The 21,955-nt window shown below is 36.9% G+C and overlaps 2 protein-coding genes across 5 annotated transcripts in view; one reads left to right on the top strand and one right to left on the bottom strand.

Annotated features, from left to right (window-relative positions):
* Window positions 1-8,198, top strand: part of LOC306798659 (spermatogenesis-associated protein 7-like) — a 37,073-nt gene extending 28,875 nt beyond the window's left edge. For 3 of the 4 annotated variants that reach the window (XM_079298859.1, XM_079298856.1, XM_079298855.1), the window contains one exon: window positions 6,539-8,198. In XM_079298859.1, coding sequence (XP_079154985.1) covers window positions 6,539-6,542 — 4 coding nt within the window. In that variant the 3' untranslated portion in view covers window positions 6,543-8,198. The remainder of the gene's footprint in view (window positions 1-6,538) is intronic. The other variant, XM_079298858.1, reaches the window with a different exon arrangement.
* A 528-nt stretch (window positions 8,199-8,726) lies between these two features.
* CENPF (centromere protein F) overlaps window positions 8,727-21,955 on the bottom strand; it is a 47,787-nt gene continuing 34,558 nt past the window's right edge. The window contains exons 13-20 of the mRNA XM_079298849.1: window positions 19,383-21,677; window positions 18,701-18,841; window positions 17,500-17,676; window positions 16,597-16,758; window positions 15,144-15,330; window positions 13,968-14,447; window positions 12,566-12,759; window positions 8,727-10,064 (exon numbers count right to left, since the gene is read on the bottom strand). Of these exons, the coding sequence (XP_079154975.1) occupies window positions 9,864-10,064; window positions 12,566-12,759; window positions 13,968-14,447; window positions 15,144-15,330; window positions 16,597-16,758; window positions 17,500-17,676; window positions 18,701-18,841; window positions 19,383-21,677 (3,837 nt within the window). The 3' untranslated portion in view covers window positions 8,727-9,863. The remainder of the gene's footprint in view (window positions 10,065-12,565; window positions 12,760-13,967; window positions 14,448-15,143; window positions 15,331-16,596; window positions 16,759-17,499; window positions 17,677-18,700; window positions 18,842-19,382; window positions 21,678-21,955) is intronic.

Raw genomic sequence — 21,955 nt, 5'->3', positions numbered from 1 at the left:
ATTTTCACAGAGAAAACAGGTTTCCCCATTTTCTGTAGTAACAAAATGGTCTCCACTCAAGAAATCTTGTAAAAATTGGGTTTTTTTCTCTAGCCACTTTCTTGAATCCACCATCAGTTTTATACCTTTAGAAGTGCAAGGATAACCTATCTGCTGCAGAACCTGATCCATACTCAGATACATTTTGAGAAGCTATCAATTCCATAAAAAATATTTCCTTAAAGAGAAAAAAATGCTGGTTCTTGCTAAGAGGTACAAGTAAAAGGGTAGCTCTTATAATCCAGGAAAGTAGAAAACTTATCTTCTGGGCTTGAAATAGCCACTGAAATGGATCTGTAAGTGCATCATTCCAGGAAATTGATGGGAAAGTAACACAGCACCTGCAGGGGTAAGGGACCAGTGGCCATCAGTCTTCCAATGAGCAAACTGTTCCAAGTAACTTGTTTCTGGGAATTTTATCATATAAAACCAAAAGCTTCTGAAGACACAAAGTAATATCTTACACTTGTTTTATGCCTTTGCTTTTAGGAGGATCATAAAGTGTTCATTTTCAAAAAATATACAATATAATGACACCAAAAGTTTTATCTCAGGTGAGGGGAAGATGGAAGGCATCTGACAAATGGCACCCTGCAGTGTTACCAAACATTTCAGGACAGGTACATAGAACAACATAGGCAGCTGAACACCACAGTGGTGTGAAAGCTGAAAAGCCACTTTATTCAACCAAATAAAATAATTTTCTCTGATTACTGTGCAAGTATGGTCTCAGTGATAAGACCTGGCAGAAAGTGTCATAGGGTGTTACACAGCCATTACTGAAAAGGTCTATTCCCTTAGAAATCTTTATATTTCTAAGGGAAAAAAACCTCTCTAATATACCACACATCAGCACTACCTTGAGTCACACTGAAGCAGATACAGGAGAAAGCAACCTCTGCTTAATCCCTGGCACTATCTCCTACATTTCTTGGCCATTTCCCTTCTCAGAGTGCCATACCCTTTCTACTTAGCCCATCATGCCTCATGGGATTGCCTAAGGAAGAGACACATCACAAATGACTGTGGTTTGGGATGCTAATGCAATAATTAGCGGCTTAATCATCAAAGTGAAAAAGCAACTTGCCAACAGTCCCTTCCAGCCCTGTGCACTGTTACCATTTAAATACAGCATTTTGTAATGGACCATAATTAGACACTGCACATGGGAAAGTTTTAAAGTAAACCAGGAAAAATGAAAATGACTGCTCTGAGATGAGCACAGGACCCAAGTTTACTCTTCTCACAACAGAAAATGTCAGTGATCTGGTATGTGGAAACTTTCTTCCAAACCAGTACTGACCCAGTGGCCCTATCACATACAAGAGGGGGAAATGACCTGTGAAACAAGTTCTCTTACCCATGTGACTTATCGTAGGAATATTCTATCTTGGCAAAATTTTAGAAATTCCAGCAGGAATAGTTTAATTTCAAGTTCTTAAATTTCTTCTGAATTTAATTTCACTGCCTGCTCTGGCCATTTATACAGCAGAGCTCATCCCATTAAAAGTGCTCATTCAGTGGTGTTCCTGCAGGGGCAAACACCCTTTTCTTCAAGCTGTCTATATAAACCAGAGTTTCCAAACATGAAGATAACTGGGAAACTGGACAAGTAGCATGCAAACATGAACCACCTCACTACCAGAGGACACATGTAGGATAGATTCTTCATACCTGCATTGCTTACTTTGGATACTGAAACCAAGCCTAACCCACACCATGATTTTGTTACAGGCCACTAAGCTTTAAAATTAGGTTAGAAGGAAAAACTCTCATAGGTAAAACATACTTCACTCACCTAGTTATTCACAAGATCCAATCTGTTCGTTCAGCACTGTGCTGGTCACAAACTTTCACACTTCCCAGCCTTCCACAGCCTTGGCTGCTATACTGGAATTTTCCCTTTTCTTGAACATTCACTTTAGCAGTCCAGGTAGCAAAACAGAACACAGGAGATATAAAATTACCTTATAATATTTACAAAGAGCAGCCTTGCAGATAGGTTTGAATAACTTTTATATTCATTGAGAAATTTTTGTGAAAATTTCTTTAGGGTCATAGAAGAGATTTTAAAGTTGATCTTTTCACTTTATTGGGTATTTCTTAATTTCTATCATAAGACATTAAAGGCATAAACTTCTCAAAAGAAAAAGATGCTGAAGGCTGCAAATCTCCTCAGTCAGTTTGACAAAGCATGTGCATGAAGAAATCCACTGGATCCCTATCACAAGGAGGTTTTTTTCATATTTTCTAAACACAAAAATATTCCAGTTACAAAATTACTTCTTTTGAAGCACTGGACATTTTCTGTTTCCAGCTCATGGAGGATGTCCATTATCTTTAACACATTTCAACAGAACAACTACATTTCTGTTAAAGTGGTCAAGATTGAATGCTTGTTGTAATAACCTTCAAATTGAACCAGAGTTATAAAAGTTTCCCAGTAAGCTCCTCAGTCTACCCATTTTTGTGTGACAGCTTCCAGACTCCATTCCATGCCATGAATACCTACAGGTCTTCCTCCACAGACCAGAGGCCATCATGATTGTCATCTCTTAATAAAGCAAAGTTCAGTGAGGGTGCTCTAGGAATCCTAATTGATTAAACCACAATCCATTTTCCCCTTGATTCATTCTGACAGTGATACTAATAATTTTCTCAGTCTCAGCAAGTCAAACCACACTGGTCAGGTGCTCTCAGTCTATTATGCAATCACGTGCCATTCAGAATCTACTCTTGTCCTTTTCAAGATAGGTGAGCTGTTTCCTTGCTTACTAACTACCTGCAATCCAGGCTGCTGACTCGTATTTCATCACCATTTTCCCTTCTCCCAGTACGATTACACTGGATCTCTGATGGTTTTTTTTTTTATTTCAATGGTCTTGGCTCTTTGTAAGGCTGAAATAGAGAATCACATGGGGTCAAAACAAAATATGAAAATGCACCTGTTTTGCTCCAGTGAATTCTGGATGTTCAAGCTGTTGTTTTACCTATGAGGTACCTATGAGTACAGGGAAGGCATAACCTTGGGCTAACATGCAGTCCCAAGCTATGATATAGCAGTCTTCCACATTATTCTCACACAGAAAAGGTTAATTTGCTGCTACTTTATGCTGTGTGTTCCATGGAGCACTACTCCATGGGATCTTATTGTAGGCAGGCACTTCCCATAGAAGATGCTCACCAAAAGAAGACAGATAAAGAACCAAGTGCATTCTAGCAGTTACCTGCACTGTAGGTGTCCAAGACAGCCCTGTAAAGGCATAGAAGTGCAACAGAAGATGCTCAAAGCACTGCTCATGCTGCAACAGCTGTGACCTGGAAAAGAGGTGCTTGTTTCCAGCCTTTTCTGGTGTTTAATGTAGATGGGAACTGCATCTTCTAGAATGGGATTTTTCAGGAGAATTTAGCTAAAAGATAGATAATCAAGACTGCAAAATTCCTTGCAAATGGAAGACAAAGTCTCTGAGACTTGAGTGAGCTAGAGGAAATAAATGAATGAGGTAGTAGGGACAGAAGTGAAACACCTACTTAACTGAAACCTCATTTCAGTAGTTTTCTCCAGTTAATTAAGTATTGAGGAAAATGGATGCAGAAAGTACATTTTAAAGCAATCAAGTACTGCCAGAAATCAAACCAGCAATTTGAAAAGAGAACAACACTGCTCTCTGGCATCTGACAAAATCAGATATTTGACAGGGAACAATATGTGCAGTACTGGTTAATTGGGAGGCAAGGAGAAGAATAATCATAGCTGCATTACTGAATTTATAGAAGTGTCTCCAGTGTACCACAGGGACATTGTGAATTTGTGGAATCCTCCTGCCTGCTACAGCAAGCCAGCAATCACTTACATTCCCATCAACATTTTTTTCAATGTACCCTAGACAGCAATGCAGAAATAGCAACTGTGGTAGCTGAGCCCAGGAGAATTGCCTTTAAAATGACTGTAAAATCCCCCATTTTCCCTGCTGATGAAGAGATATTGGATAAGAAACAAGTGGGGAAGAATTAACACTTGTTTTTCTATGTTAAAACTCATTACAGCAGGGTACAACCCTTTCCCAATTATCTGAGTATGGAATGTGGCTATTCCAGCACCAGATCTACAACAGGTTAGATTGACTGTGTGTTTTTGCAAAGCATCAGCTTTAAAGCAAAGACAAGACTTTAGTTTCCCCATTGTTTATTTCTATAAACCTATAAACTCAGCTACATTTTGGAAGCTCTGGCAGAGCTGTATGGCAAGGTTAAATTGTCCTCCTTTCAGCTGGTTCACTGACCTTACATTTTTCAACATGTCCTTTTAAGCACATTAAAATGATGCTTTTAACACAAGAGTGCCTCTTTGTCAAAGAAGTCAGCAGTGGGGATGGAGACACCTGAACAAACCATTTGGTACCCTTCCCACTCATACTTTTGGTGTAAGGGGATGTGTACCTCATGGGAGGTTCTTATTTAGATTCTTTGATGTAAACTAATACTTTCATGTGTAACTACCTGTCTCAACAGCAGATTTGCTGGCCTGAGATAGTACCAGGAGCCAGACACCAAACACTCACATAAAAAGAGAAGTAAAAGAGCAGCTAACCAAGTTAAACAAGCAGTTAAACAAGTAGGAGATCTGGAAATCACAAAATAATTCTTTCCTCTGTAATTGCTCACAAGACATTGAAGAGGAAAAAAAAAATCCCATAGGATGAAGTATCAGTCTTCTCCATTACTACTTTTAGCCTCTATGATCAGGATTGAAGGTAATTATGTTAGTCCAAAATTAAATTAATCCAAATTATGCTCCCCTCAGAAGAACTAAAATCTTTAATCTCTCAGTGCCAGGCAGTGCCTAAAACTACACATAAGCTTAAATATCAATAACAGTGCCTAAAACAGAGTATTTTTCAACTTGAGGTCAGAAGAATACAGAACATTTCCCTTTCTCTAAACTGAAAAAAAAAAAAATTGAAGCACTCCCCAACCACAATTAATAACTTCCAACTTCCCATTTTGCCTCTAAAAGTAAAAAATCAGTAGTCAGATGTGGATACACAGTCTTCATGAAAAAGTCAATCTTCCTTCAGAAGATCAAATGTATTTACACTATATTTTATGTGGTACTCAGCAGGCCACTTAAAAAAAGGAGTCCTGAAATAAAGGAACCTCTGTATCCAGCACAGAGCAGATTCTCACTAAGCTTCCATCTGTTTAATTTATGAAGCACAGTAGCAGAAAAGCAAAATACAAAGAGCTGCTGATTTTTCTATGCACCCATCAGACCTTTCACTGAAGTATTTTAACAGCTGTATTGTCAGTAGAGATCATGATTTGTCTGCTGTTAAAAAAGCTTCCAGGAATAAAACCATGCAAAAAGCCAAACAGATTTAGCTGTTTTATAGCTACATCCTGTTTTTCTGTGTTCCATAGAGTTTCTGAACTCTACACTGAAATAAGTGCTTGGGTGTGCATATAAGTGTTTTGAAAAACATGAACACACACAAATATAGAATATCTATATCTCTTATATATATATATATATACTTACAGAGATCATCTTATCTCTGGAACTATAAATAGACCAGTCCATATATCAAACAAATCCACGTTGTCTTTGAATACTGCTTTTGCAGTCTGCTTCCACCCACAGTCCACCTTGCATCCAGTTATCAACATCATTAAGTTCAAACAGCTGTTTTCAATTGCTGTTTTCTGCAGAAAATTACTGACAGCCTTTTGTAATTTGTGGCTATTTAGGATAAGATAGCCAAAGCAGAGGGAGATGGAATTATTTTAAGGGTTAGAGAGCTGAAATCTCAAACAGAAAGAACATGGCACCTGAAACTAGTTCTGGGACATATCTGGAGTGTTCTCTGGCACCTGAGCCATGGAGTGGCACTAGTTTTGTTTATTCCTGCAGTGTTTATACTGCTCAGCAATGTTCCCTGTCTAGAGGGAAATTGTCATGTGTTACACAGGGAAGCTTCCTATTAGGTGTGTGTTGCACTCTTCTGTGTCATCACCTTCAAGGTTTTAGGGCACTATTTGCTTTGTTGTCCAATACACACATCTGAAACCAGGCACATTTGGATTAATCACTGCTCCCCCTGGTAATTTTCTTTCTCCTTAAAAGTGTATTAATTTGCATTAACTGTAGAGCACACCAACAAAATTAGCTGGATAGTGAGAGTGTGATTCTTCTTTCAGCTCCATTTCTCCCTTTCACAGGATGAGCAGATTCTTCCAAGTGGTCCCAGTGAGCCAACAAACGTAGGAATAGCAGCACTGTCCCCAAAGGTGGAACTGCAGGGCAGTGCAGAGAACTCCTGATCATCCCTGCAGCCAAGTGGGCTCCACAAGCCAGGACAGGATCTGGCATTTTAAATTCTGGGAACATTTAAAATTATGACACCTGAGATATCAGTTCAAATATTGGCCCTTAATAATAAGAATTCAGGAAGAGCAGCCAACAAATAAATTTCCTCTTATGTTTTTCTTTCATTGCTAGGTAAAAATGAGAAGAATAGTTCAAAGTCTGAAGGAAGAGCTGAATATCACAAACCACCCAGACCTTTCCATCAGCTGTGGGGGAACATGCCAGAAGGATGCCAGCATTCCTGCAACATGCTTTTAATGTACAGCTCTGGGCATTTCAGGAAGCATGCAAAAACCACAGCAAACTAGATTTTACACCAATTACATTGTAAACCCTGGGTAAACAGGAAAGAAGAGATCCAGCTAATGCATCTTCCTGTGATGTAACACAGTATCACTATGGCAACAACCAGGTTAGCATGCTAAGAACCACAGCAGAGCACCAAAGACATTTTTACAGGACCTACACAGTCAGAATAGAAAGCCACATACAAGTGTCCTTTCACACATTACAGAGATGACAAAACACATCCTATGCAATCCCACTAGGAATCCTGATGGGGCACTCTGGTTTTTTGCTCTGCATGCTTGATATCCAGATTGGTTGGAAATTATGTTCTTGACAGAATTTCCCTATGTGGATTGAGACTGAAGTCTCATCAGTTTGCAATGGAATGTAAAATATTAAACCCCACTTTCAATAGATTCAGGCATTAATTTAAGACCTCTTTAAAATCTTAATCTACACCAAATACCTAAAACTACCCAGCACTCTGATACATACTAGTTGCTAAAAAAACCCAGACATTGTAACCTTTCAAAATGCAAACATTTCACACTTAATGAAATCTAAAGGCTTATAAAATACAAATGCAGCCAAGTAGGAAAATATGTAACAACTAAAGTCTCAATGCTTTCTGATGATAGTCATTTCTTTCTTTATAACATGGTTCAATTTTGTCTGGTTAAGATTAGACAGCTTTCTAAAGATAGATGTTTTTTCCACACTCTTTTCCAAGTGGGACACTTTTCAAGGCATCAGATTAAAATAGAAAAACAATGATTTGGATAAATAAAACACACCAGTTTTGTTTGGGTTTTTTCTATTATCAGCTACCAAAACTTCATACTCATGCTTCTACCTCAAGACACTGATTTTTTTTTTTTAATTGGTGCAGTTCCACAGATGATCCCTAATTAATTTCAATATACAAAACTTGGTCTGAAATAATTTAGCTTTTATGAGTTTTGATGGCATCCTGACACAAGATGAGGCAATAAAATGCATCCTTTGAGGTGGCCCCTTTTAGTCTCTCTGGAAGATGTCTTTAGGCATAGTGCCACAAAGATTGTTTTAATTACCTGAGTTAATGAACAACTTAAGATGTTTAAGAAAAAGCCAGAAGATCTACTACTGTGACCCCAAGCACAGGTATATCTACTGAAGGATAGCTTGTGTGGCTATAGATTTATACAAAATATCTATAGATCTTTGTGAAAGATTTTGATTTTTTGAACAACGAAAAATATTTCCATTTGCCTGAGACACTGTTACACATTTGATACAAATGTTGAACTTCTTTAAAGATTTTTTGATTAGACTGCTGAGTAGATGATTTTTTCTCCTAAACTGCATTCTAATAGACAATACAGTAAGAAAGTCAGAATAATGGAGATATGTACATGTAAAAAGAGAAAACCACTGCTTTGAGGGTAAAATCAAGCTTGAAGTAGAAGGTATCATTATACTTTGAAAGTTCAACTTGAAAGAGAAGTATTGTCTCTTATTTTAAGGAATCTTTTTCAAGGTATAGAAAACATTATTACACATTTTTGTTGAAAGAAGAAACAATATCTTTCTAACATAGCAACAATAACAATGTGAAAATGCCTCTCTGCTGTGTATCTCTGAGCTCTAGGGCACTACTATTCATGTTCAGGAGCTTGATTTACCCAATATCTGGCCAGCCAGGTGAGTATATGTATTACCAGAAAGTAATTTTTGTTTAGATGGATAATGACTGATGTGGATGATGTCACCCTTTTCTATAGTGTTAAGTTGGTCTGTGCTGCTGGGCAAGATCCACAAGCTGGGGTGAGCATTTTTGTAAGAAATCATCCTAAATTCAAGTGCACTGTCGTGACCTGGGTGGAGTTATTTCTCTTTTACTGATGATACTAGAATCTTAAATGCTATTTGAATGAAAAAGTTGATAACCTAGGGCATTCCATACAGATATTTCTTGACATCTGACCATTTCCCAACACATCTCCTCTCATTAATCAGGCACAGGTCTTCAGTGATTTTAATGGAGACAGATTAAGCATTGAGGTTAAGCATTGCCAAGGTGAAGGGTGACCTGCAGAGGAGCAGCAGACAGCCATTGCTGGTAGAACAAGAACAAATCTGTTGTTACAGGGTCCTTTCAGGCCTGGTGCAAAGTGCTCACCCTCATTACTGGCTGGCCATATGCCATTTGGCAGATGTGAAGATCAACACACAACCTTCAGCCAGGGAAGTACATTGTAAGATGCTTCATTTCAGGGAAGCACAGTCCTCTCTGGCTTTGTTTGAATCATCTCTCACCCCTGTCTGCACAGTATTATTCCATCAGGAAGAAGGGATACCAAGATACAGAACACTAGACCTGCACTGGATGCACCTTCTATCTGGTTCTACATTTTGTCTTGCACTTGAAAAGGAAGTCACTGCTTCATTTTGAATTATCCAATAGTGTTTGCCACATTTTCCCTGGAAACTAGTATTTTTAGCTACTTGAGTCTATTTTCCATTTGTAGATCAACCGTTGGTACACAATAAAAATGACAACAATTAACTACATGGCAACATGAGGCCACTTTTTCTATGGTTTAATTTTTTAACAGATTTATAAAGTGGTATTTACAGAAAATTCTACAATCATAATTCTACAATTACATCTAAAATGAAGTTGTAGCCAGGTGGGGGTTGGTCTCTTCTCAGTGAACCAGCAATAGGACAAGAGGATACAGACTCAAGTTGCACCAGGGGACATTTAGGCTGGATATTAGGAAGAAGTTATTTACAAAAAGAGTGATTAGGCATTGGAATGGGCTGCCCAGGTTGGGTAGTAGAATCACCATTCCTGAAGGGGTTTAGGAATAAAGACTGGATGTGGCACTTAGTTCCATGGTCTGGTTGACAAAGTGATGTTAGATCATAGGCTGGACTCAATGACCTCAAAGGTCTTTTCCAACATAATGGATTCTGTGATTCTATAAAAAGATTAATTATATCTTTTCACTATTATTTCACAAGTTTGAGTGACTACTGGTATTAGTAAGTATTCACAAAGAAGCTCTGCAGAAGCCATATATCATTATTCTGTAGAGAAAATGGTACCCTCTATATAGTTCTGATATTTATTTTACAAACTGGCTTTGATCACCAGTTATTCTGAGTAGTGACTAAGTCAGATTTACTGCACCTTACAGTTTTCTTTTTGCTCATCTTGCTCAGATAATCCTGGTTCATTTAGGGAATTTTTTGCTTTGTGCACCGTACGACTCTCCCTGGTATTATCAGAGAGGGGTTTTGGGGATTGTTTATGCAGGCAAAGCGGTGACCTTGATGTAGAAGTCATTGGTGGAAAAGCTTGGGACTGCTGCTCATCATTTTCCTGTAACACAAACAAAAATATCCTTGTTTACTGGTAATGGAAAACCATATTAGCTTTCTGCTTTGGGTCAAAAGACTTGCTGCAAAAGACTAAATATTGGGAATTTGCAAAAGACATAGACATATTGAAAGCAGAAAAACATACTTTTAAAGGCACTTATTACTCTGAGTACACAACACCATGATGCTTGATAACTCTTGCTTTGTTGTGGTATGAGATGAAATATCTGCTACATGGCTGGCAAGCTATTTTCCAGGAGCAGAAAAAAGCTACACAAGGAACAGACAGTACTCTTAAGCTGTTTACTAAAGTACCTGATAGTGTGTACCAAGAGCTGTATTTAATTTTTTCTGTACATATTCTGCAAACATAAAGCATAGATGTCACTTTTTTGCTGACATCTGGGCAGAAACCACTGCTTTCACATTTTGACCAATGTGCACTCAAAGCACTCAATTTAAATCCTACATTAAATTCACATAGAAAAGTGAATAAATTTGCATATGAACATGACAGGCACTTTTTAAACACCTTGAGAAATTTGCAACAGTTTGAAACTGGGTATTTGAAATAAAGTAGATACAAGTACCTGTCAAAGAGAAGGAAACAAGGTTTATTTCACTTTTAAAACAAGACATACCATTTACTGTGCTAATATAAAGTATGAAACAACATATTTTAATGGTTTCAACAAATGATGAAACAATATGAACAATTCCTCCAGAAATTCCCAGATGTATGTCATCTTGAAATAAAACCAACACACATATTCAGCAGTGTCCAAGAGAGAAGGGCAGAAATTCCTGGCACTGATGACTTTTGCATATTTACACTTGGGGGCAACAAAACCAACACCGAAATCTTAATTACTGCCATCTAGTTGAAGGTGAGGAGTAGCCTGTCCTTGGACCTAGACAATACAATTTTAGACAAACAGGAAGAATGTTTGGGAAATCCCTCCACCAGTTCCATTAGAAAATATCATTACTGATTAATTGTTATTTGCAATATAACCCTGACTATGGTCAGCAAAAGTCTACAATAAGCTTACACCATGCTGGCAGGTGATTACTGCACAACTTTCTGTGAACAAGGCTTCCTTTCTTTTTTGCACCACTCAGATTCTTTACAAGCAACACCATTTGTTTCTAAGGTTATAGGAAACACACATAAAGGAGTATAAATAAAATTTATTGGCATCACTTAATGAAACAGTAATAAAACACAGACCTCCAGGCAATGTCTGTAAGAAGCAACAACTCTTGGCAAGTAGGATAATTATCCCTTGAAACAACATACACAAATTCAGTGGATTCCCTCTCACTGCAAAACACCAATTTCTTATAGCTCAAAAAAATTATGGGTCTGATGTGATTTGTCTTCCCAATAGTGTTTTCTGGCCTCAAAAGCTATACATCCACTAAACTATGTGATATTAGCCTTTACTTACTTTTGGTATCCTGCCAACATATTTCATGTGCTAATACAAAATAAATGGATTAAAAAAAAATAAAAAACACAAAAAGCTATGTGCAAGATTTTGCTGATTGTCAAGAGATTATTTATGTGCAACCTGGCAAACTGGAAGGATTTTTATCTACTGACATATTTCTGTGTAGCCCTCATACAAAGAGCTATCAATAACTATTCTCTTACTGCTCAACTTGAGATAACCTGGTTACAAATTTTAGAGGAGGTTTTGGACAACAAAAGGTTTATTTCTGTCCTACAGTTGGAACAATTTTCTATAATCTGCAAAGCATTTGCATCACCTTAGAACATGTTGCTCTGATGTACTATGAAACATTCAGCAATGTGTCTATTACTCAAAATACAGTTTACATAAACTTCAGTTACTAGGTATTTTTTAATAACAGTCCACTTTCAAGACATAACTGTGTATTATTTATTTGTTTTGATAACAAAGTCTGGTAAGCATGAGCAAACTGATCTAGTGGAAGGTGCCCCTGTCTATGGCAGGGAGGTTGAAATTAGCTGATCTTTAAGGTCCCTTCCATCACAACCCATTCTTTATCACCAAGATGTTCCCTATTGACATGTTTAATAGCCTCTCAAATATTTGTAATTATTCTATAAATTCCAAGAAAAGCTGTTTGCAGAAAAATTCCAGGTCAAAGTCCCAGTGGTTAGACTTTTTGGTACTTACTTTCTCTACAACCTAAGACACAGTATAAAGCAATATCTGCTCTTTAATATCCATTACAAGAAATTGAAAATATACCTGTATTGAATTTACATTTCTCACTGGTTGCTCCTCTGAGCTCACAAATAACAGCACATGAACTATTTGCAGATTGACACTATGGTCAAGACCTATGTCATGTTTCAGTCATTCAGTATTTATGATCTTCTCTCCACTCTATTGTTGAGGAACAAAGAATGATATGCCCTCAAATTTACTCGGAAAGATGAATATATTTAGTGAATGCATTAAGTCTTCCCTATGACATTCATACCCAGATAAAATTTTTCCAAGTTACCTTCTGTGGTTTGCTGCCACCAGGTGTCAAACAGCAGCGCTCACCAAGATGTTCTGGTCTGCACTTCTGTGTGTCCTGTGCAGGCAGAGGCTTTTTCTCACTGGAGGAAGCCAGACGGGGACTGGATCTGAGGTGTAGCGTTGTTCTACGTAAAATGTAAGGGCTGACCTTGCCACTGGGGATGTCAGCAAACCCTGAAAAATAAACAGCTTCTGTAAAAATCAGCTAAAGCAATCACATTGCCTCTAATGGTTTTATTTTTTCACAATAGGAGTAAAATAGCTGATCGAAATAAATGATTTGTTCCATTGGAGAAAATGGAACAAAGACTGCTGAATAGATCTTACATATCCTAAAGTCAAAAGCAAAACTTGGATACAACAGAACAACCATTGAATTACAAGAGCAATTTTATAGGGAAAAAAAAAAAAAGAAATCTAACAAGTGTTTGGCAGTATTGGTTACTTCGCAATACTGTGACATGATGGTCTTGATTTTTAATACTTATCTCTATGTAAAACTGTTTATTTATAGACTCTCTGTTATTTCTCTATCTAGCCTAAAAGTCAAACACAAACTGGCACAATGTCCTCAGAACTGGGCTATTTTTAGAAGATATAGTAATGCTGGTAAGAAAGTGAAATGTAAATCATGTTTAGCTTTAGAAATCCTGACGTCTGGGAGTGACTATCAAAGTTGAGGCTATTCAGTATCCCTATGGTTTGTCCTTTAATAATGGCAATTATATTAATTATAAAGAACAACTTAATAGGTGGTTGAACGTACGAGATATTTTTCAAGCCCTGATTTGTGCAGTCTTCTCAGTCACCTTCTCCTGCTGCAGTAAACCCATATATGGAATAGCAGGCTGCCTAATTTCATGGCATTCAGAGCAGATAGAAAGCAAACTCTCAAAAAGATGTTAATGCCTTACTGCATACTGTGGGCAAGTCAGTTCCAACTTAGGGAATTTTACTCACTTTAATGTTTTACAAATTAACACAATGTTAATTGGTTTGAAAGAAGGCAAAAGCACACTTGGGGAACACACCTGGGCTTCCCTCCAGACACCACTCCACCCCAGTTTGTGCTCTCCAGTTGCCTCACTGCACACTATACCTGTGAGTGAGGTCATGGGAGCACAGGAAGACTGCCACAATAATTTAACTCCTAGCAGAATAGGAGTTATTAATCCAAGAGAAATGTGTTCTGCTGGTCTAATACCAGTGCTCCACAACAGCTAACTTGGCCACATCTCTCATTGACTCCTTTCACTTTCCATCACTGGCACCAAAAATGTTTGCACAGTCCAACTCAGAGTAAAAGCCATTCAACAAAACAAAACAGAAAAGCACACCTGCTGTGCTCAGAGACCATTTGCCTTTACAAGGCACATAAATACCTTTCTGCACTATTTCTGGAAGCCCATCCAGCTCACAGTCAGTGTTGTCCCGGCCCTGCAGATTTTGAGAGATATCACACTTCCTTTTCTTTTTCAATGAAGTCTCTGGAGCAGGAGATCTTGGTTCTCCATTGCCTTTCCTGCTGTCTTCACATCTCTGCCTTTTACTTGAAAGCTTAGTGGTATCTTCATCTGACCTTCTGTCTTTGACAGAGTGTTTGCTCTTCTGTGCTAATGACTTCTGTGAATTCAGCAAAGGAGTGCTGGCAGCATCACTCGCTCGCTGTTTCAGCTGAGTACTCAACAAACCGACTTGTGTTTTTAGCATCTCATTTGCTTCCTCTAGTTTATGATATTTAACAATTAGAGAGCAGTATTTCTCCAAGTTCTCATTTGCTTCTCTGGTCTTCACTTCTGTAGATTCCTGCAATTCTTCCAATTTTAACTTAATTTCTTCTGTAATAGCATTATCATCAGCATCTTTCAAAGAAAAACATGATTATTCACATAACTACCATAAAAGATACATATGTAAAAATTATCATGCAATGGTCACATATCTTTTAATTGCACATGTTCTAACATTTTGTAACACTGCAACTATAAAAAAAGAAAATCACTGGGAAACAAATTCAGTAATATGATAGACATTCTCCCTGTTAAATAGAGAACAAATGTGTAAATTTTAAAACAAATCTTTGACCAGTGCATGAAGAAAGATTTTCCCTCTCATTTTGTAACTTCTGAATACCTCATTTGCATCCTTAACTTTGTTTAATTATCATTTGCAATACATGTGCATCTTATGATGTGAGCTAAAATAGGAGCAAAGCATGAGAAGCAGAGGGAAAAGCTTGTTGGAAAACGATAAAAACTTGCACACAAAACTTAATAAGAAAAGCATCCCTTCCTTAAATCAGTTTTAACACCAAAAATGTAATGTTTAATATATTTATTCAGAAACTGGTGTTGTTTTTGAGAAGAGAAACAACTTTAAGAGAAAAAAAGATTAGCTATGTTTTGAAAATGTTTGACATGTGCACTGGTAATTTTTTATCCTAGTTAAGAATCATGCTCTCTACTAGAGCATATGCAAATAGACATTTCAGGGAACAAGAAAGTTTTATATATTAATGCACAAGTAAGAAAGCATTAAGACAATCTAGATTCAGTTACCTTCTTTATTATGCTTTGCCATAGTCAGATTTTCCTTCTTTAGCAGCTCATCATGTTCAGCTAGTTGTTTCTGCAACATTTCCTTTTCCTGTTCCAGCTGCTTACAGGATTTCATCCACATCTGCACTTTACTGTGGGCATATTCATTTTCCTTCCTCAGCTGAATTATAATGTTACTATTATCAGCCTAAAAAATAAGAAATTTAGTTATTTCACCAGAAACATAATTCCTCCTTTCAAACATTATAATATCAAATGGAGTAATAGAATCACTGACATTGGAAAAGACCACCAAGATCATTGAGACCAACCTTTGAACAAACAACACTGTAACAACTAATCCATGGCTTTAAGGGCCACCTTGAGTTCAGGGGTGGTGACTCAATCACCTCTCTGGGCAAACCCTTCCAATGCTTTACACTGTTTCCTATAGCAAAGAAATTCTCCACAATGTCAAACATGAGCCTTTTGTCATCCCATTGGTTTGGTACCAATCTGTGTGCAAATACCACACAGAGAGCACAGCTAGGAGCCTTCTCTGCTACATTGATGCTACCATAGGTACTATTTTCTGGCAACATCCCACAGGACTTTATCCTTGGACTACTCTTATTAACCAAATCAACACCACAGTGCAGGGCCCTAAGAATAAAGAGCTGTTGATCAAGATGAGCATATTGTAATTCAGTGTTTACTTGCATGTAAATTGAATAGACTGTTTCTTCAGGTGTGCATTTAGAGAGACACTAATTCCTAAAGTGGTAGTACAGAGTTGGAGCCAGAAATCAGACTGAAGCAGCACCAAAAAAACCCCAAAACCACCCATAAAACAAGAAAAATGCAGGGATAGGATTATTGGTACAGAAGTTCAGTATATGAACAGTGAAGTTTCACCTGTGCTACTGAAAAGCAAACCAACTGTTCCCAGTTATCAGTAGCTACCATATGTGGAGCTCATATTCCAGCATCCCTGAGAACACTTATGTCAGAGAATTACACTAGTTAATAGCTGTAATGAGTATTGTATATAAAATGGAACTCAAAAAGCTGAATCAAGAGCCATCTATCAAGATTAATGCTTAGAGAGAGAACACAATACATTTTACCATCAAAATAATTCACAAACAGAAAGCAGAGGCACTGCAGTCTCTTTGAGTGAATTCTAACCACGTTTTAGCTCAGCTGCAATGTTCACTGTAGTCAATAGACTGCTGTGTTTAGGGTCAGAGAAACCAATTCCAGGTGATCTCAGTCATGGCTCACAGAACAGAATTTTTCTAACGTACATCAATAGTAACAATGTTTTCTCCAGGCTCTATGTCCTCTAGCAAAACAATGGCTGTACCAAAGTCAAGCCAAAGTTCTGGAGCACTGGTTCCCAATCCAATGTTTATTTTACTACACAGTGTCTGGAATCTCATGTAATTAGTAATACATTAGGGGGTTTTCTTACCTTAGTTTTTAAGAGTTCTCCTAAGGCTTGATTAGTTTCTTTAAGGGAATTATTTAGCTGCTCTTTATTTGACTTCAAATGCTCAATTTCCAATCTTTGTGAGCTGATAAAGTTCTCCAGTGAACTAATCTTCTCATGACAGGCCTCAATTTCCACTTCATTCTAGAGAATGAAAATGTGCCTAATTACTATGATACCAAAAAGGACATTGAGTTGCATTTTCAAGATGAACCTAACAGCATATCACAAACCCATAGGAATTCCACAGCAATTTTAATAATTATGTTTTGAGGAGTTTAAAATTGCCCTCTCAATTTTTCTCAAGTATATATTTTGAATATTAGCATCTTGCTTCTAAGAAGTCTGTCAGAAGAAAGTCTTCATATTTTACTATAACTTGCTCTTACATCTACTTTATATTAATAAGAATGAAAACTATTAACAAACTATTATAGTAAGTTATTTGCCTGTGTTCTACTGAGCTCAGGTTCACAGACATTTCAAGTTTATGGCTCTTTGAATATAGCACATCTGACAAATTTATTTCCCACAAATTTGTCCTTATATCCTGAACTGGTTAAACTTTCTTCCCTCTTCCTACCAAAACAACTATTTCCTGAATTAAACATACTGTTGCTTTCCCTTTTTGAAGGTTATAGTCCCAATGAATTTTTATATAGATTAAATGCTTACTGAGTTGTGAGATAAAGTCACCTTTTAGAGCTTGATATATAGAAAGACATTAAGAAAACACTCTCTGAGTTCAAAGGTAAATATACATAGATTTTAGAAATGTTGTTAGCAAAGATAAATTTTTTTTGCAATAGGATCAGCAAAATTTTGTAAAATACACAGAACTGAATAAAAAACTCACAGCACTACTCTTCCTATTTTCTGATTTACCTTTTGGTTTGCTTCTATCAGAGCATCCTGATGTTCTTTCTCTGCTTGAAGTAGTCTGTCTTTGTATTCTGATATTTCTCTTTTAATTTCACTTTCTTTTTCTTGTAGTTGATTCTGGACCTTCTCCAGACTCCTGGCCAGTTCATTTTTTTCTGAAGTTGTTAGATGCAGCTGAATCTGTAAATAGTAATAATACATTCTTTGGAATTTGGAATTACCTCAATGGAGAAAGAGTTGACCTATTAAAGTCTTTAAATCTGAAGTATCTTTGAATTTTCAAAAAACAACTTGGTAAGAAAAAGATATTTAACAATGGCTAAACATACTGTAATCAAAAGTATCAAAAGGTAGGACAGGAGGCAAAGGAAGGTTCTCTTAAAAGAAAAGAAGTGCAAGTTTGCCAACAGTGTTAAATCAAGCAGCACTGCCAAAATCCAAGCTTAACCTCTCCAAATGCTGTTCCCTCTGAGAGTGACATGAGAGGTTAAGGGTCACTTCCTCATCCTCTAAGATGACAAAACTTTCTAAGCATTTTTATCCACTTTTTCAACTACCTCTTGGACAGCTGGTCTAGATTTCCATTTAGGATTTCTGAAAGCTGCAGAAATATCTGTTCTTTTCCCATCCCACTCAAAATTCTCAATTCCACAACAGAAATAAGTCCCTGGTTATAGAATTTTGTAAATAAAGTTAGTAGGTCGGACATAACAAACTGATTCAAAGACATTATATTGTTCACAAATAAGACCTAAAGTTGCCTAGATGATAAAATAGCCTCTAATGATTAAATATAAACAAATTAAAAACAAAGGCTCCAAAACTGTTTCTTTCTTTACTATGTCCTGAATTAAATTAGCACCATTGAAGCACTAAGTAGTTTCAAGAAATGTTGTATTTTCTATCTGCCTCCTCAATCTGATGATTGAAAGCCTATAGTTGAGAAATTTTCAATACTGAAAAAAGTCTCAATAACCAGCAGTGGCCTTTACACCAAGAAAACATGGTTTGGATGGAAAGAAGAGAGAAAAAACTATTAAGTAACCATTTTATCTCAGAAGAGAACATTGGATTCTTTGAAATTTGGAAGCTATAACCTCTAGTACTGTACATTGTCACAGACACACTTGACCACCCTCCACACAGCTAGAGTACATGAACATCTGGCTTTGAACACAGAAATAATGCAGAGAGAATAACTCACTTTGTTCTTTTCTGAATGTTCTTGAACACATTGCATTTCTTCAGCAAGCTTATTTCTTTCTTCCTGTAATATGGCAATCTTCTGTTCAGCATTATTTAGCTTGACTTGCAGCTCAGATCGACTTTCAGCTAGTTCATTTACCTGAAAGAAAATTTTCCAGAATTATTTTTAATACATGTGTCATGACCTTCAAAATATGTAAAAAGGAATTTTTAAGATTATTTTGTTCCCATACTTGGTCAAGTTTTAAGCAAGAGTCACAACTGGTTAATGATGTTGTCAAATGGCAAGTGCAATATTATTGCTCCATTTTCTTTGGAGCTTCCAAATTATTGATTCTTGACACAAAAATTCAGTTACCCAATACCAATTTGTTCTCCCTCCTTTTCTTCTACAGGAAAAAGGAAACTATCCTGCATTATTTGATTGTTTAAAGTTCTATGTCTACTTTGAAGCTACTTTCTCATTCATCCTATGCAAAACAATGCCCTGCTTTAAAGCTCTGTAACTTCAATGAAAATTTATGATTGTATGGAAAAGTAATTTTAAAAATAGGATGTTTCCTGCAAAAGTCTGAGGTTAAAATTATTTTAATTTAATTTATTAAGGAAGTGGTAAACCCAGGGGATACTTTATCCTTGCTCCTACAAAGGGAAATCTACCCTAATGGAAATGATATTACCTTTTTACATAAAGTGTTCTTTTCACAAACTGTAGATTCCAGTTCCTTCTCAAGGTCCTTATAAGATGTTTTTAGAACATTCAGGATATCCGGAGAGGTTTCATCATCAGAAAAATGTTGCTCCTTCAGCTTCAACTCAGCAATCAAGTTCTGCAGCCTCTCTTTTTCCTGGTGCCAGCATTCAAGTTCATGCTGCATGTGAGTCAGCTGCAAACACAGTGCTTCTGTTTCTTTCACCTGCTTTTCAAGAGCACCATTTTCCTGCACCTTTTCTTCAAGTTTCTGTTTACAATCCATCAACTCTTGAACAAGTACTTCCCTTGCTTGACCTAATTTCATGTTTTCATTTTTTATTTCCTGACTTTCCTGTAACAGCATTATTTTATCTTGCTCAAGAAAAGCCACCTGATTAATCAAGACTTGCTCTTTTGCTCTAGCATCTGCTTCCTCCTTGCACGAAAGCTCTAATTTGTCACTCATATCTTTGAGCTCAGATCTCAGCAATGCAACAGTATTTTCAAATTCATCTTTCATATGTATCTTTTCTTCCTCCGTTTCTTCCAACTGTTTTGCTGTAGTCAAATTGGAAGACTCTAGTTCAAGGAATCTTTCTTGCATTTCTTTTAAATCTTTAGCCAAACACTCTTTTTCTGAGGTGAGGACATCAATTTGTAAGTTAGAACACTTCAGCTTTTCAGTCATCTCTTCCATTTCTGTTGCTAATGTTTCTGCCTCTGCTTTGGCAGTCTCCAACTCAATTATTGTATCTTCTAGATTTTTCTCTGACATCTCCAATTCCCTTTCAAGCCTCTCTATTTTATCCTGAAGAGAGTCAGCTTTCCGTTCATACTCCCTCAGCTTTTCAGCAATGTGACGTTTTTTCTTCTCATCAGACTCAATTTTTACTTTCAGCTTCTCAATTCCACATCTCAGTTGATCTGCTTCTTCCTGTGCTGCGCCGAGCCTTGCAGCAAGTTCTCCTTTTTCCATTAACAGGCCTTCCAAAGATTTGGAAAGCTTTGAATTTTCCATTTCTGATGAACCTAATTTATGCTGCATCATTTCCAACTCTCTTGCAATCAGCTCTTTTTCTTTCTTTGAATCTGCTGCTTCATTCTGGAATTTTTCTTTTTCTAAGGTGAAAGATACAGCATCATTTTCTAAACTTTGCAGCTTCTGAAGAAGATAGTCTTTTTCATTGGATAGCTGATTTGCATCCAATTTTGCAGCCTCAAGCATATTTGCTTGTGTCCTCACTTCCTCCTCTAACCTTCTAATGAATCCAGTAGAATCCATTTTAGTTGACTCTAATTCTTTTAATTTCTCTTGTAGCTTTTGATAGTTTTGATCCAGCTCTTTTTTGCTTTCAGACAAAATACTTAGTTCTTGGCCAATGTAGTTTCTTTCAGCTGTGACTGAAACAAGGTGCTCTTGAAAGCTAGAAATAGTTTTCAGATGAATTTCCCTCTCCCTTTCTAATTGCTGACATTTTGCCTGAAGCATTTCAATGTCACACTCTATGAACAAGGCATGGTTCTCAGTATTAACTTGCTCAGATTTTGGACTCCCCTGTTCATTTTCAGCTGCAAGAAATTGTTCCTGACCCACTCTCTTGGTCATTTCCACATCAAACATGTCTGTTGTATTAGGTGATCCAACTTTACATATCTCCAGCTCAGACTTTAGGTTCTCAGGTTCTTTTTCTAATGAGAGTATTTGAAGAGATAATTCCTGCTTATTGACAGAAACTGATCTGTGTTTTTCCTTTATGCCACAGTTTTCTTCCTTAACAGCTACAATTGCTTCCTCCAGTTCTGCAATAGTTGAGCTATTTGAAATTATTTGCACGTCCTGGAAGTTCATCTCTGAGTCTGACTGCTCAAGTTTAATTTTTAAATCAACATGGTTTGGCTTTTTTTCTGTCTCATAGATCAGCTTCAAATTTTCAGCAGTGTGATGTTTTGCCTCTTCCTGAAGCATTTCAGTGGTTATTTGATTTTCACAGAAATACCCAGCACTCAAAACCCTACTGCTGGAAAATGACAACACACTGGAATGGTCTGAGGGGCTAGTTATTTCTCCTGACTTATTTTTATAGTCATGTTCTCCAGAAATTTTCTCAGTGTAATCTTCCATTAATCTTGCTTCAGCAGTCTCAGTTTCATTTTCACACGGAGAGGCATCTCCTGCAGCCCTTTTGTCAATGGGGAATATTTTAAGATTATTGCTTTTCAGAGCTGAGTTTTCAACAGGCACTTCCAGTTTATAAGGTCTATGGTTTTCTTGTTCTATGTTCTGCAAGGGCTAAGAATTAAAAAAACAAACAAAAAAACACAGGAGGGGGAAGAATACATATAAGAAAAAACAAGGTAAGTTTTGAAACTTTTCTTAAGCTTATAAAATTTCCTGTTCTTATCTGAAAAATAGATAACATCTCTCCCAACTTCACAGTCTCCTTTCTTACAGGAATGATTGGTACTTACTTATACACATATCTTTGGCCAAAAGATTTTACAGGTATTGTGGGAGAAATTGCAGATAAATTTGCTGAAAGACTATGCGCAAAGATACCA

Source organism: Erithacus rubecula (assembly GCF_903797595.1).
Source record: "Erithacus rubecula genome assembly, chromosome: 2".
In the NCBI taxonomy this organism is placed as follows: domain Eukaryota; kingdom Metazoa; phylum Chordata; class Aves; order Passeriformes; family Muscicapidae; genus Erithacus; species Erithacus rubecula.
The sequence above is the reverse complement of the archived record's forward strand: the minus strand, read 5'-3'. Positions and strand labels throughout refer to the sequence as shown.